Source organism: Agrilus planipennis, unplaced genomic scaffold (assembly GCF_000699045.2).
Source record: "Agrilus planipennis isolate EAB-ADULT unplaced genomic scaffold, Apla_2.0 scaffold19, whole genome shotgun sequence".
Classification (NCBI taxonomy): Eukaryota; Metazoa; Arthropoda; class Insecta; order Coleoptera; family Buprestidae; genus Agrilus; species Agrilus planipennis.
The window spans coordinates 394125-408725 of NW_020438954.1; the positions used below are offsets into that span (position 1 = coordinate 394125).

At 31.3% G+C, this 14601-nt stretch overlaps 3 protein-coding genes across 3 annotated transcripts in view; 1 reads left to right on the plus strand and 2 right to left on the minus strand.

Moving 5' to 3' along the window:
• Positions 1-4089, plus strand: part of LOC108743968 (nose resistant to fluoxetine protein 6) — a 26587-nt gene extending 22498 nt beyond the window's left edge. The window contains exons 5-12 of the mRNA XM_025974955.1: positions 623-980; positions 1081-1203; positions 1574-1819; positions 2702-2797; positions 2862-2994; positions 3061-3235; positions 3318-3460; positions 3738-4089. Coding sequence (XP_025830740.1) covers positions 623-980; positions 1081-1203; positions 1574-1819; positions 2702-2797; positions 2862-2994; positions 3061-3235; positions 3318-3460; positions 3738-3890 — 1427 coding nt within the window. The 3' untranslated portion in view covers positions 3891-4089. The remainder of the gene's footprint in view (positions 1-622; positions 981-1080; positions 1204-1573; positions 1820-2701; positions 2798-2861; positions 2995-3060; positions 3236-3317; positions 3461-3737) is intronic.
• A 399-nt stretch (positions 4090-4488) lies between these two features.
• LOC108742965 (uridine phosphorylase 1-like) overlaps positions 4489-14601 on the minus strand; it is a 29933-nt gene continuing 19820 nt past the window's right edge. The window contains exons 4-7 of the mRNA XM_025974958.1: positions 5852-6037; positions 5658-5793; positions 4658-4851; positions 4489-4575 (exon numbers count right to left, since the gene is read on the minus strand). Coding sequence (XP_025830743.1) covers positions 4489-4575; positions 4658-4851; positions 5658-5793; positions 5852-6037 — 603 coding nt within the window. The remainder of the gene's footprint in view (positions 4576-4657; positions 4852-5657; positions 5794-5851; positions 6038-14601) is intronic.
• LOC112904589 (uridine phosphorylase 1-like) overlaps positions 13071-14601 on the minus strand; it is a 3024-nt gene continuing 1493 nt past the window's right edge. The window contains exon 2 of the mRNA XM_025974957.1: positions 13071-14158. Coding sequence (XP_025830742.1) covers positions 13976-14158 — 183 coding nt within the window. The 3' untranslated portion in view covers positions 13071-13975. The remainder of the gene's footprint in view (positions 14159-14601) is intronic.

The window sequence follows — 14601 nt, forward strand, 5'->3', positions numbered from 1 at the left end:
TGTTGGCAGATAATTGAAGAAGCGACAATAAACACAATGTAATTGTTTATGAACTTTAATAATTGTGGTGTGGTTAAATAGTATTCTTTCTAATTGATAAACTATTACTATAAATATTACTAATGGTTAAGACGTCCGACCGCGCTGACTGTACGTCACGAACTCTACTTACTGTATATACACTGCTAACCTGTCTACCTAACTACTATAAAAACTAGCCTCTTTTAGAAAAGAACACAAAAGTAAAATACTAAGAACTAGCAACAAGACATACACATTTCTTAACATTACATAATAGTTACATATACCTATAATAATATTTATTTATCGTTGTACCAAAAAATAACAAAAAACAATTGTGAATCTTTTTAAATGTTTATGAAAATGTTGTTTTAATTCTTTTTATAAAGTTCTTTTTACCTGGCCCATGCAGATGGTACAATAACAGTATATTCCTCCACTATTTTTAAATTACCCACTGTTCATTATTACGACATATGTAGATGACTTTTAAATAAATAAAAAACAATTGTGAATCATTTTGAACGTCTAAGAATGTTCTTCTAATTTTTCATAAAAAGTTCTTCTTGTTTAGCCCATGTATTGTTTCAATTATGTCTAGGTGTTTCAAATGGGGTGTACACAGTTGGGAACGAAAATGTGATTCCCCGACATTCAACGACTACAGACATTGAAAAACAGGCCGTTTTTAAACCCAGCTTTTTGGAGCAGTTGTGCCAATGTTTTTCGTTTTATAATAACATAAAATCATTTCTAAAAACCAGAGCGGGATACGACGCCATTGGAATGGTTCATGGTTTCAGATTGTTCTCCATGTTATGGGTTATAGCGGTTCATTCAATGTTTTATGAAATTGACTTTTTCGAAAATGTTCCCGATGGATTCAGATTGTCAGAATTTTTTCTAACTCAGCCGTTCAATAATTCTACATATTGTGTGGATAGCTTTCTATTCTTAAGGTAATTTTTTATGGGATAGCTTTTTAAATAAATAATTAAACTTAACATTAGTGTTAGATTACTTATAGTAACTTTTAATACCTTTTTATTTACTTTACAGTGGTTTTTTGTTGTCCTATCTCTATTTCAAAACTAAAAAAGGGATATTGGAGTCAAAGAAGCCTTTCAATTTCACTGCTAAAGCTCTGGAATTCATCAGCCTCGTAATGAATAGATTTCTAAGGTAATACAACATTTGTGATATAATGTACTAAACCTTATACCTTACAACCGACTTTTGCTGTACTTTTAAAATATTTAGGGATGTTTTCTAAAAGATAATATACAAATATTTGCTGTGAATTTTAGGAATCCTGTCTTTTTAACTATTTCTGAGTGGATACTTAACACAATTTCTTTAAAAATTTCGTTTGTCCCTTATTATCTGTTTTGCAGTATGTGTTTGATGTCCAAATTGTTTAGAACAAGTGTTAAAATACTCTTTGAAAACAATGTTCATTTACGAATTCCCAAATAGTTTCGAGAGATTCATACACGTTAATTTTTGAGAGTTTTGTTAATTTACGTAATTATACCATTTGCATTTCAACTAGATTAACACCTCCCTACATGGTGGCACTGGTTACCGCTGATGTCCTTTACACATGGCTACGAAGACATTCTGTATTATATTCCAGTGAAAAGGTGGACGAAGTTTGTCCAAAGTATTGGTGGAGGAATCTCCTCTACATCAACAACTTGTTCCCCAATTCCGAACTATGTTTAACATGGTCGTGGTACTTATCAGCAGATATGCAATTCTTTTGTATTGCAACACTGATATTAATTATTTGCACTGTGTAAGTTTTACCTTTATTACCATATTATACAGGGCAACTAAGAGTTCTACATATTCCTTGAAAAGGTTCATACTAGAGGTTATTTTCAATAAATCAGACTTTATAAGACGTATAAAATAATTCGAAGTGATCTGTATTCTGTCGAAACTGCGAGACGCGGATCGCGGTTTCGATCTTTTTGGATCTCATCAGCGCGTCGCAGGCGTTTACTGCGCCATTTGTAGTATTTTCTAAAACGCACTGTTAAGACAGCAGGTAAAAGTTGGTCTGTGTTCTGTCGGAGCTGCCTGCGACGCGCTGATGAGATCCAAAAAGATCGAAATCGCGATCCGCGTCTGGCAGTTTCGACAGAATACAGACCACTTCGAATTATTTTATTCGATTAAGCTAACGTGCCCATCACGTTGAGGTTGGCTACGCCAGGATTCGTTTTCAGCAAGTAAATATCCACACAAGTGGACCTTGTTGGAGTATACGTAATCCTAAAATGTAGCATTGTACTACAGATGGCGTTTACTGCGCCATTTGTAGTATTTTCTTTTTTTGTAAGACGTATTATCAAAAGTAATTGATTATAAAAGGAATATTCCACTTAGACTTCAATGGATGGCTTTTAGGAAGATTATGAACTATTGCTTGTATTTTGTACATATTCTAAGTGTCATATCTGTTTTCGAGTAGGAAATAGAAAGAATTATCAATGCCATTTGGAACCGTTTACTTATGGAATTATAGAAATTTTGGGAATTATTTTTTTAAATGTTTTAACCTCTAGTCGATAGTGCATCGATCAAATGGCCCCGTCAAGGAATAGGCAGAATTTTCAGTCACCCTATATACTTACTTCCCCATTGTATCTATTAATTTTTTTTTTTATTTTAGTAATTTCAAGGTTGCAGCCACAATTACAATAGCTTTATTATTCACGGGGATGTTTTCACTCGGAATTGCTTCATATCAATTTGGATACGTGCCAACGTGAGTTTCATCAAACTCCTACAACATTAATTTGTAAAATAATACTCTACATGTTTATTTACAGTATGGATGAACAATTAATAAGTTTGGACGCCATATACCATTTACCATGGCAAAGGATAGGCCCCTATATCGTCGGTTTCATAACTGGCTACATATTGGTTGTAAAACTTGACATGAAACTCAAGATCAGTAAGGTAATGAATAACACAGTTTTATTGTTATTATTAAGTAAGTAATTGAACTTTTCTTTTGTTTTTTAGAGAACTAAAACAATTTGTTGGATTATATTTCCCTGTATTAATTTGTACATAATCTTTGGGATTTGGGGACGAAATCTTTCTGTGGAATACGCGGCCTTTTTTATGGGATTTTCACGGACGTTTTGGGGTGTTGGTTTAGCCTGGTTGTTTATTGCATGCTGCACAAATCATGGAGGTGACTAGTTAGAACAAAGACTTAATAATACCTACTTAATAAATGTTATAATATAACAACTTTTAATCCTTTTGTTTTTCAGGAACAGTAGACAAATTCTTATCATTTCGAGGATGGGTTCCACTAAGTAAATTAACCTACAGCGCGTATTTAATAAATCCCCTCATTATGACCATGTTTTATGGTACTACGGGTAGTAGTCAACACGTTTCCCTCTCCGGAATGGTAAGTAAAAATAGTTTCAATTTTTGTCCCTTTAAATTTTTAAGACGGTTGCACACTTATGCTGCCGATCTGCTGCAATTCGCGTCGCTGTGACGTAATAACACCAATCGACGAATGAATGACGTTTGTGTCCACGAACGTAACATGTCTTGGCTTGTTACGATGCGACGCGATTACGCGAATAGAGAGCGGTAGAAGTGCGTGTCGACCTTTAAATCAGATTTATTTATTGTGTTGTTTTCATTGTTAAAAAAACAATTTCTTTTGTTTTTATTAGTTGTTTGACGTTTGTGCTACTTGGTTGTGCACATTTTTCTTGTCTCTCTGGTTTTCCATGCTTTTTGAATCGCCGTACATATCGCTGACAAAATTAGTTCTACAAAGGTCTGTGAGGAAACGACCGACAACAACAGAAGAAAACAAAAACTAACAATGAACATGGGTGTATACCGTGTTATTGTTTAGTTTATATCTTCTTTACTTTTACAATTAAGTAGGCAATTGATGTATAAGTTTGTAAATATAATACAATTTCATTCTGTGATCGCTGTAGCTTTTAAGATTTGTAAACACTGGTTTAGTATTTACACAAATACAAAATAGAATTAAAATAAAAATTGTGCTTTGTTTTTTTTTGTTTTCGGTTCGTTTAGTGTATTGTATAAAGGTAACACTATAAGAAGAAAATTTTACGGATTTCGAAAGGAAATCAAAATCGTGGATTTCAAGCAGTTATGCGCCATCTTGTACAGTTTTAGAAATTGATATTTCAAAAACCGTTCTAGAAAGACGTAAAATATTAAATTAAATGATACTAAAAGAACCAAACCGACTTTTGCTGTACTTTTAAAATATTTAGGGATGTTTTCTAAAAGATAATATACAAATATTTGCTGTGAATTTTAGGAATCCTGTCTTTTTAACTATTTCTGAGTGGATACTTAACACAATTTCTTTAAAAATTTCGTTTGTCCCTTATTATCTGTTTTGCAGTATGTGTTTGATGTCCAAATTGTTTAGAACAAGTGTTANTCTAAAAACTTTTTAATATATAAAGCAACTATTTTCTGCGGTCGTGCCTCCCATTCGCTAAGTTGTTCCCTATCAGTTCTCACCTGAAATAGTAAATAAATAACTTCATTTTTAACGGCACATATTTATTAAACAAATCGCTCAAGAAATAAAAGGCGTTCTTACTTGATCATCTACAAGGCGATCCAGGAAAGTGGCATTAATTACTCCAGCCTTGATTCCAGCCTTGTAGGTGAGAGCAGCAAAAGCTGCCGCTTCCATTTCAATATTGCGGACTCCTATCGAGTAAGCTTTTCGTAAAAATTCAAGTTTTTCTTCTTCTGTGTACTCGCAAAAAGCCCCGTCACGTCTTCCTTGTCCTAAAGAAATTTTTATACTTGAACGTCCTTTTTTTTAAAAACCAAATACAAAGACAATGCGAAGTGTATTCCTATCATCTCCATTTTTTAAGAATTGTTTTATACCAAATGTTAGTAAAGTTCAGAAGTCTTGTGTTTCGTCCTCAAACATATAGAATGTCCTCAGGACTCAGTAGATGAGAACGGACAGAATGAAAATACAGAATTAATCACGTTTGCGAAACCAAATAAGTTTTTATTTGGTTGTGGTGGTCAGTGGAGCGTCGTAGGAGTTGTAACCATTTCCCATGTGATTGAGGGTGAAATATTGACAATAGAAGAAATGAGTTCAAACTTCAGTCCTATTAACGCTTTTTGTATTTGGTGGAACTTTAATAATTTCGGGAATAATCCGGGTATATAAATTTATATGTAGTTCTATCTGCATGTCCTTAATGTAACAAATATCTAAGGACACTGTTATCGTCTCCTTTTTATTTGTAATATCGTGTGATCGTAAAAAAAAACAAGAAAGGTATTATCTTGTTTTCGTTCTACCAGACTTCAGTTTGTTCGGTTTTTACGAAAACATGACAACGTTGTTGAATTTCCCGAAGAAAACGTAGTGAAAAGTGAAGAAAAGACAATAATTACTTTTTGTAGTGATACAGTGATGAAAACAAGGTTCAAATACATGTCTGGTAAGTGCATTATTTTGTTTGATAATGTAGCATAGTGTATGAAAAAAAAAGGTTTAATGAATTCCTTTACTTTATCTTAAAGTGGGGGTGAAGTTTTAATGATTTTCTTTACGAAATAGGACTTACCTTCATAAAAATCTAACGCAGACATGGTTACTCCTGGTGTAACAGGATATTCCAGTTCTTTTGCGATTTCTATTAAATCGTCAGCTAATTCAGAGTGGATAACTGCTGGCCTTTCAGTCGGTTTTCCCAAAATCGCCTAAATATGTACGTATAATGCAGACAATATACCTAAATATTTCTTTTGGTCTACTAACCAAAGAATAGTGCTCTTGTAAATATCCGTTTACAGCCTTTTTTGCTACAACCACTGTTCCGGGATCCACCCCCAAACCACCTGAAGTTCCCAATCGGAAGAATATCGGATCTTGCACTTTAGCGTAATGCAGAAGTTTAAATATTTCGTGTAAAAGAATTGATAAAGAGGGTTCCCCCATTCCGTGCTAAAAAATTCTAAATGGCATTTTTCCACATGCAAATTTTGACAAAGTAAATATTAATAAATTGGGAAGTCCGAAGTCTGAAAAACTCTCCAACAATGTTACAATCTTTTCAATTTTCGTAAATACTAAAGATTCAGTAGCATTAGTAAAAAGATTCACTGTTCTCATAAAAAATAAATATCAGTTTAATCTGTAATCTTTCTTTTTTATTGTTTTCTTAAATGTTTAGTAAATATAATGATAAGATTGATTTATTAGTCCAAATGAAACTACCTAAATTTTTAGCACTAATTCTGAACTGTACAATCTAGACTATGAGTTAGTATCAGTGCCTGATCCCAGATAGATTTTGTCAAGTCTAATACAACGTAATTTTTAGACAAGAATCTATTGACAATAAATTAAACATTTGTATTGAAAATAAAAAGAAAGTTAGGTAGTTTCGGAAGTTTGTTCATAAATTAAATATTGTCAATCATTTTATAATTTTGAGGTAGATGAACTCTGCATCCTTTATATTAACTTACATTAACACATAGCACTGGTCCCACTTTATACATGCTAAAGCGATGGGAAGCTGCCGTAATGTCATCTAGAATTACACGGTCTATAGCCAGCCTAAATCCAATTTCTTCGTTTATAGTTTCAGCAGTACTTTTCATCCGTATTGCTTTACCTCCCATGCAAACAAACTAATATGTTTATGTATAAAATAAAAATTAATAAGTAACAGTACGTAAAAAATTGTTTTAATAATATAACCATTGAGTTAATTAATTTAACTCAATTAAAATTAGTAAGTAATGAATTTAGAATTGCTTCACTGAAACTCAATGAATTACATAATACTAAAACTGCTTCGGTAAACAAATATGCATCGAAAATGTTAGGAATAATTTAGTAGTTATTATACAAAATTAGGCATATGACAATGAAATTAAAAGATCATTGAAAGAACATATTTATTTGTAAAGATGACTGAACTTTTGTAACTTAATGTAAGTTTAATCATAGGTTTAAGGTAACGTATGACAGGTGAGGGGTTGAAATTTAATCTAAGTTTGGTTTTAAAGGTTTAAATGAGTCATCAGGAATAGCATCAGTTATTTACAACCACCCCGTTGCGATCAAGGATGGAAGTAAGCGGGAAGTAATCATAAAATCATATCCCAAAGTCATCACTTGCTATCAAGGGGTCAGAAATAGCCCTCCTGATGACTGAAGGGTTCCTTGAAGCATGCCAATGGGTTCAAAATAACGTTCATATAATCAAGGCAAATTTAGTGTTTGGCGTCACCTAGCGTGTTTTCATGCGCGTTAGACAACGCGGAAGGTCGCAGTGGTACTAATTGAAACCGCTGAACTTAAGTTGTACTACTCGCTACTAAATGGCAGCACCATCTACTTTTTCAAATTCAATTTGAATCTTAAAAATTGTGTAGGATGATTCACTTTTAAAGTACAGATTCAGAGCGCCAAACCCAAATTAACAAATACACTTATTACAATAACTATATAGACAATATTTAAGTACCTGAATATCTCCAAATCTTTTGCTAAGATCTTCACTAGTATCCAAAGCTAGATGATACAGATGATCAATCTTCTGTTTCTGAAGTTCATCGTTTTGTAATAAAAATGTAAACTCATTTGGCTTCTGCTTCCTACGCTTCTTATCTTCAAGTTTAGTGTATTGCAACCAACGCTGTTTAATCTCGTCGTTTATTAATGTATTAGAAGTCGAAATAGGGTCACTTGTTTCATTCGACATCGCAGTTTAATAAATTGTTATCAAACGATATGCACACACGTTCGCATGCAACTGCATCAAAATTTTCGCGTTGATACCAATTGGAATTTAAATTGTGTGCAGCAAAATGTATTTAGTCACGTGGTCATTATTCTACGGGAAATATTTTAAAACTGTTATCAGTTCTGTATTTAAAGTAAGTGAATATCGAAAGAAAGATTAGATCAGTATCGTCTACTTTATTGATTCGATATTTTTATAAATGATTATACGGAACCTACACGGAAAAGTGAGAATAACATTAATTTAATTATTGTTTTTGTTTATTATTTTTTTTATAAAAAATTGCTATGTACCGAAAATACGCTGTTTTTTTGACCAGTTTAAGATGAACTTGAGAGGATGAGTTTTCTATTAATAATATTGTTATACTCGTAGTGGTTCTTGGCAATCGACGATGTAAGCAAATGCAAAACTGTAGGCTGATTACAATTAAATAAAAATCTAGTCTTTATTTTTATACTTGCTAAGGTCTGATAATAGATAAGTAGCCATCTATCTATAAGGTTTATATTCTACATAAGTACGGGGCCTCCAACTCCAAAATCCAAAACTACTTCTCATACTTATTGAAGATACTTTGGCCTTGTTGGGAGTTTCATTAAAAAGGACTAGTCGAAACGAACTATTTTCAGGGGTTGTTCTTATTAGGTACAATATGTTTATAAATAAAACGGACATACAGACACACAAGGGTTCCGTTTTTCATTGTTTATTTTAGAATTATAAAAAAATACCTATTTAAGACCCTTACAACAAGCTCTTTCGTTTTATATGTCACATGGTACAGTTTGCAAAACTTTTTTTTTATTTCCTATTGGCCCATCAAAAATGACCAGTAGAACAATTGACTTTGACAGATGGACAGTGATCTTATAAGGGTTCCGGTTTTCATTCGGACGTACGGAACCCTAAAAAAGAGTAAAGTTGAACTGAATGAATTAGAGGTGATTAAAAAGGGCGTAATCATTTGCGAGACGGTTTACGATACTGATAATTACCACCCCAGCCTTGATTCTACCTTTGGTAAAAGTTACTTCTTCCATTTCTATATTGCGAACCCCTTTTTCGTATGCTTTGCCTAAAAATTTTCGCTGTTTTTCTTCCGCGAAATCACAAAACATTCTATCTCGCCGTTCTTATCATAACTACATCATTTCTACAGATTTTTTTTCTAATAATTAAAATAAACCAAAAAGTCACTAAATTGCAGTATAGGAAAGTAATAAAAATGTCATGTGTTCTACTTTCAGTTATAAAAACGAGATATTTCTCTAAAAAGTGATACAATTGTGAGTTTTTAAATAATTCGTTTATAATCATTTATCTTTGAAAAATGAGATTCGTCTCAATCCGTTGGTCTACGATTTCTATTTTATTAAATCTCATCAGCACGCCGTACGACATATACTGTTGTAACTAGGTGTTACATTACATTCTCAAGTTGACCAATAGATATTGCGTGATATCGGCAATCCGATACTGCAAACTTTTTTGCAAAACAAGCTTTTTCCCATGCCTATACTGTAAAATACAACAAGGTTGACAGAAAAAGAAAGCAACATGGGTGTTATAGCAAAATTTATTCTGTAACATGTCTTAATAAATTAACATTTACCACAATAAGTATAAATATCATAAACCTATTCTAGCTTTTTACTAATCGCAACTAATTGTACAATGCCGTTTAAAATTCCGTTGCTAAAAGTGACGTTACCATAAACAGTGTACCATAAAATACAATTTTAAAAATGTAACAAATCAACAAGACTGAATGCCAGATTTATTAATTGTACACACTGTATATGATAATCAGCAAGTAGGTTTTTCTAATACAAGATGTAAGCTTCAACTTTTATAACTTCTACCAGCTAATACAATTTGTAATAATTATATTATTAGCTTAAATGTATAATACATATATAGTTTATGTATGAGTATTACTCTACATATTAGATACAAATAGAAATAAAAACCCTGAGTACAAAAAATTAAAACTAATTTCCAAAAGTGCATCCAGTTACGTACAACTACATCATGTACAGTAAATTAATTAATCGAAATTGAATTTATAATTACATTTATTTACGTTTGTTAATTATTTTGATGAGCATATGTGTATTTAAAAATTGGGCAAACGTTTTGTGGTTCTTCGTATAAGTTTAAAATAATATTTTTAACAATAACATTAACACTAGTGTAGAAAATTGCAGTTTTCAACAATTCAATGCTACAAAACTCTAAAGTTTATTCCTACGTTTGTGTAATTCAAAAGGTGTTACAATACAATCTTTTAACATTTAATGTTACTAACAACAATTAAAATACATACATACAATTTGTCGTTGTTCGTATAGTGAAATTTATATTGTCAAATATTATCATTATTTATTTAATACACATAGAGCAATTATTTATAGGTAATATAAGTTGTAGCTGTGTTATACGATAATTTTGTAAACTAAATTTCACTAAAATTTAAAGTTCGTAAGAAATCGTAAATATTAAGAATTCCTGAATAATAATACATTCGAATAAGTTCTTTATAAATACGTATGGCAGTTTTAATACACGTTAGGGTTTTTGATATGTTCATTATAAAGAATTTAATTTCTATCTGTTTTGTTGTCTCAGTATTGTAAATAATAAAAGAAATTCTACAGAAATAAATGAATGTTTTCAATTCAAGAGATTGATGCGCTAATGGAGGAAATTCTGCTATTACCTGCTAAAAACTGGCACAAAAATATTTAAAATGAGATGAAAAGCCAAAAAGTATTTTCTAGAATCGTCAAAGATCACCTAACCATCATCTGATTTTTAATATGCAGCGTTTAGCCCCCGAATCTTTTTAATCCCGGAAATCAATACAATCAAGTGAATCTCTTTTGAATTGATTAAAAAAGAAAATAAAATTGCATTTCGTTTGAATCAGAAACTGTAAGATGATGATCAGAAAAAACAACAAAATTCACTTCTATGATTGTCATTTTTGAAAATTTCTTGTGTTGATTCGATTTCTTGGGGATATGTTTTACTATAAGTTTATTTAAATTAGGTAATTTTTATATCATTTTTTTTCACTGTTTTCTTTTGCTAAAATAATGAACTTTGTATGGTCTTTCGAATATGTGGAATTAATGAAAATACGATTTAAAATTTTTGTATTGTCCTAACAAGTTTCCTTTTCTTAACGAATTTAATGCCTGTGTAAAAGTTGTAATTTCCGCTAAGTAGATAGCAAATACTGATAGCATCTTATCTCAAAAAATTGTCAAAGATTATTATTTACGGGAATTATAAAGAGATTAAGCAGTTCTTCCAATTTTACATTTCTGATAATTTGATTATAAATTAAAATAATCAACAAACTTAAAAGTACATTCTATGCCTTAAATATTAATCAAAAACAATTAGTATAAAGACATCAGTTGCTTCTGGAAAAAACTAAGATGTTAGAAGAACAAAATGACGTTTTGAAATATTCTGTGATGTTGAACAATTTCAGAGCTTCATTTTTTCTTTTTTTTATCTTGTTCTTATTTTTAATTACGTGAATATCTGGGATAAACACTTGAATATTCTTTTAGATTAATTAACGACTGATGTCATAGCATTTACGTTCAGATTTAGGTAAAGCAAAATTGAAATACAAGCCTCAATCATCGTGAATTTTGAAATTTTCTCGACTGAATTTAAAAATAAAAGAAACAATTAAAAACTTTGGTTATCTCAAGGAAATTGCTTCACAAAGATCTGAAACAGCGCAAAAATTCCGAAAATAATATGTTTAACTTCCAAGGATCTTCAATCGTATGAATACTTCAAATTACATAAGAAACTGTAATTAAAATCATCGGTGTGTTGCTATTTGTATCATTTGTTATTAAATGTTCATATTAATATTAAAAGTTCAACTAAGTATATTAAAATTCATCGACCTCTTTGAGCATTACAGTTCATTGCAAGACTATTTCAACCGGATGAGGATTATTACACACTATGCCTCCCAATAAAATTGCTTTATGCTTGGCTTGTTTTCAAGATTCATTAAGGGTGAAATCATGTATCCGTGTAGGTAATATTATTTGTGCAAAAATGTTATTTCATTTATTGATTGGGTAGGTACATATAGGTACGCAAATAGAATTGAATAAGATGAGATACAATAAAGAAAGTTACAATGAGGAGGTATCAGAGGGAGTAGGAGAACAGATCAATAAGAAATAGGAGAGATAGGTTAGTAGGACACCTTTTCGGGCATGGAGGGCTAGTTAAGGATATATTGAAAGCATAAACAGGAGCTAACACGAGAAGGGAAGTTTTAGGGGAATGCGAAGATAAGCTCAAGATAGGAAAGAATGGAGGTGCGTGTCCAACCAGTTTTAGGACTGACGATTTTATGATGATGATGAAGCTTTCTAAAATCTTTAAAATAGACGAAAAGTGTCAAAATGTTTGCTAAAAAATTTAAATTAATCGAGAACATGATTTTTAAACATCAACGAAAACGAAGACTTTCGACAAAAAATTGATAACTGAGCTTTCATATAAATACGTTTTTTAGAAAATAATTTTTAGGCGTTCAAGATAAAATTACAAACTTTATACGGGATAGATAAACTCAAAATGGTTGTTGTAGAACTTTTGAATTCAATACCAAACATTTTCACAAACTTTTTAGACAAAAAGAATATAACAAGTGGAAATACTGAAAAATTGATTCTGCTGTATCTACCTGATCACATACCTAAGTTATATGCACTTTTTATGCAGTTAAAGATATTATTTAATATGTGTTCTTCCATGCAAGGCATCATGAAATTAGCTGCTACGTATGAAATAGCTGTTGGGGAAATTTTTCGTCTTTGTCAGCTAAAATATTTACCTACAACGAGATTTTTGAAAGAAAAAAAAATGTTTTACTTAAAATAGTTAAAATTTTGTACAGGTTCATCATTAAAGAGGAAAGACCTGATACTCTAACTAACTCTAATTTATGGGGGTTTGTGTGTGTAAAATTTTAGTTGGAAAAAAAGTAAAGCAGCTAGTTATTCGGTTGCGCCCCCCTCCCCAAGGAAGCCTGAACATCATCAATGTATTCTACTACTTACTATTAGTACTAGTTATAATTTTCAATCTATGGCCTGTAGGGTGTCTCATTTTTATTTGTAATATACTTATGGATTTTTCTGTGAAAAAATGAAACAAACAAAAACAGAATAATAAAACAAAATAAAATTTTATTTCTTATTATGTCCACAGATAGCGTTTATATTCTAAATTATGTTTTAGATATTATTTTTTCTTCACAATTTATTTTTATTTATTTTTCAACCTTTTTATTGACGACGTACCCATTGTTTGCAATCGTTATCAGGCAAAGTACCGAAACTTTTCGAATTTTTATGTTAACCGATCCACAGCAGGAACATTTTTAATCAATAGCAACAATAACAATAATCTAAATTTAATATTTTAGAGACTTTACTTATTAGAAAATTGAAGAAATTTGTTGGCCATTAGTGAGGTATACTACACCTCCAATATACTAATTAATACACATCTAAGTATTCTTGTCGAACAACATAAGTGTAATAATATACAGGGTGGTTCGTAAGTTATATCTAAAATTCATAAAGGAAAAGATAGTTAATTTGACGTAGCTAAGTTGTTTTTAAAATATAAATACAAAATGCAAAATATTCTACCAATTTTGACTAAGCACTCTTTCTAAATAATATAAATTTCAATTAATTGTATTAGAATAGTTATTAAAGCCAAAGAAAAGCTTTCAAAATATCAAAAGCATTGATATGTTGTAATGCCCAGAATTATTTTACTTTATTTTAAAAGCTATTTAGAATTTGCTTTCTTCAAAACAATGTTACATTTAGTACGTGAAATAGAAAATTGTTTGATAGTTTGCATCTTCTATTTCACGTCTCTGCTAGCGAAACACCCTTTATTTTATCCTCACATACCTACTAAGGGTGATAAGTAATATAGAGTATTTGTGCCACTTTAAACAATTATGTCATATAGTATAATAAATAACAAAAATAATAGACGTAAAATAAATAGCCTACACGTATAAATAGTGAATATTTGAGCTCGCATTCTCAAATTTAGTCAAAAGTTTCGGATTCCTGTTGGACCAGTTTGAATCTCCTAGGACTTTTCACAGCCATCGACCCGTGACCCTCGAACGAAAGCCTACCTTTCATTTGGAGGTACCTTTTTATGTATCTCGCTACCAGTTTCTGTGGCCTCATTTGCCATTCGTTTAAAACCTCCTTAGGCGCCATCACCTATGGAGTCAAACGTGCAAAAAACACATCAATTTGAATTTGTCGTTGTAATTAAATCCAATATATATAGTATATTAGTAAAACAGTTATCATAAAGTACCAATAATAGTACAGGGATTACCAACCAGTCGATCATGGGTATATTTGAGACAATCAAAATTGACAAAGCCTGCAATAAATAATCTGTGAGAATGGACTTATGTATCTTCTTTCTTGTTTCCACTTGAGACTGTAGTCATTGGCTGAGTTTCGAACACGCTCTTAAGTTAGGAAATCCTTCATGAGTAGTACAAACAGAGCCGGACTGAAGATTTTGACCCGGGGTGCGATGTAACCAAATGGCCTGGTTTAGAAGGGAATGTGCACAAATTTTAACAGCACTCGTTTTTAAATAAATTTAAGAAGTTAGGAGGAAATTTGCGTTTGTCTTTGCCTCGGTCTTT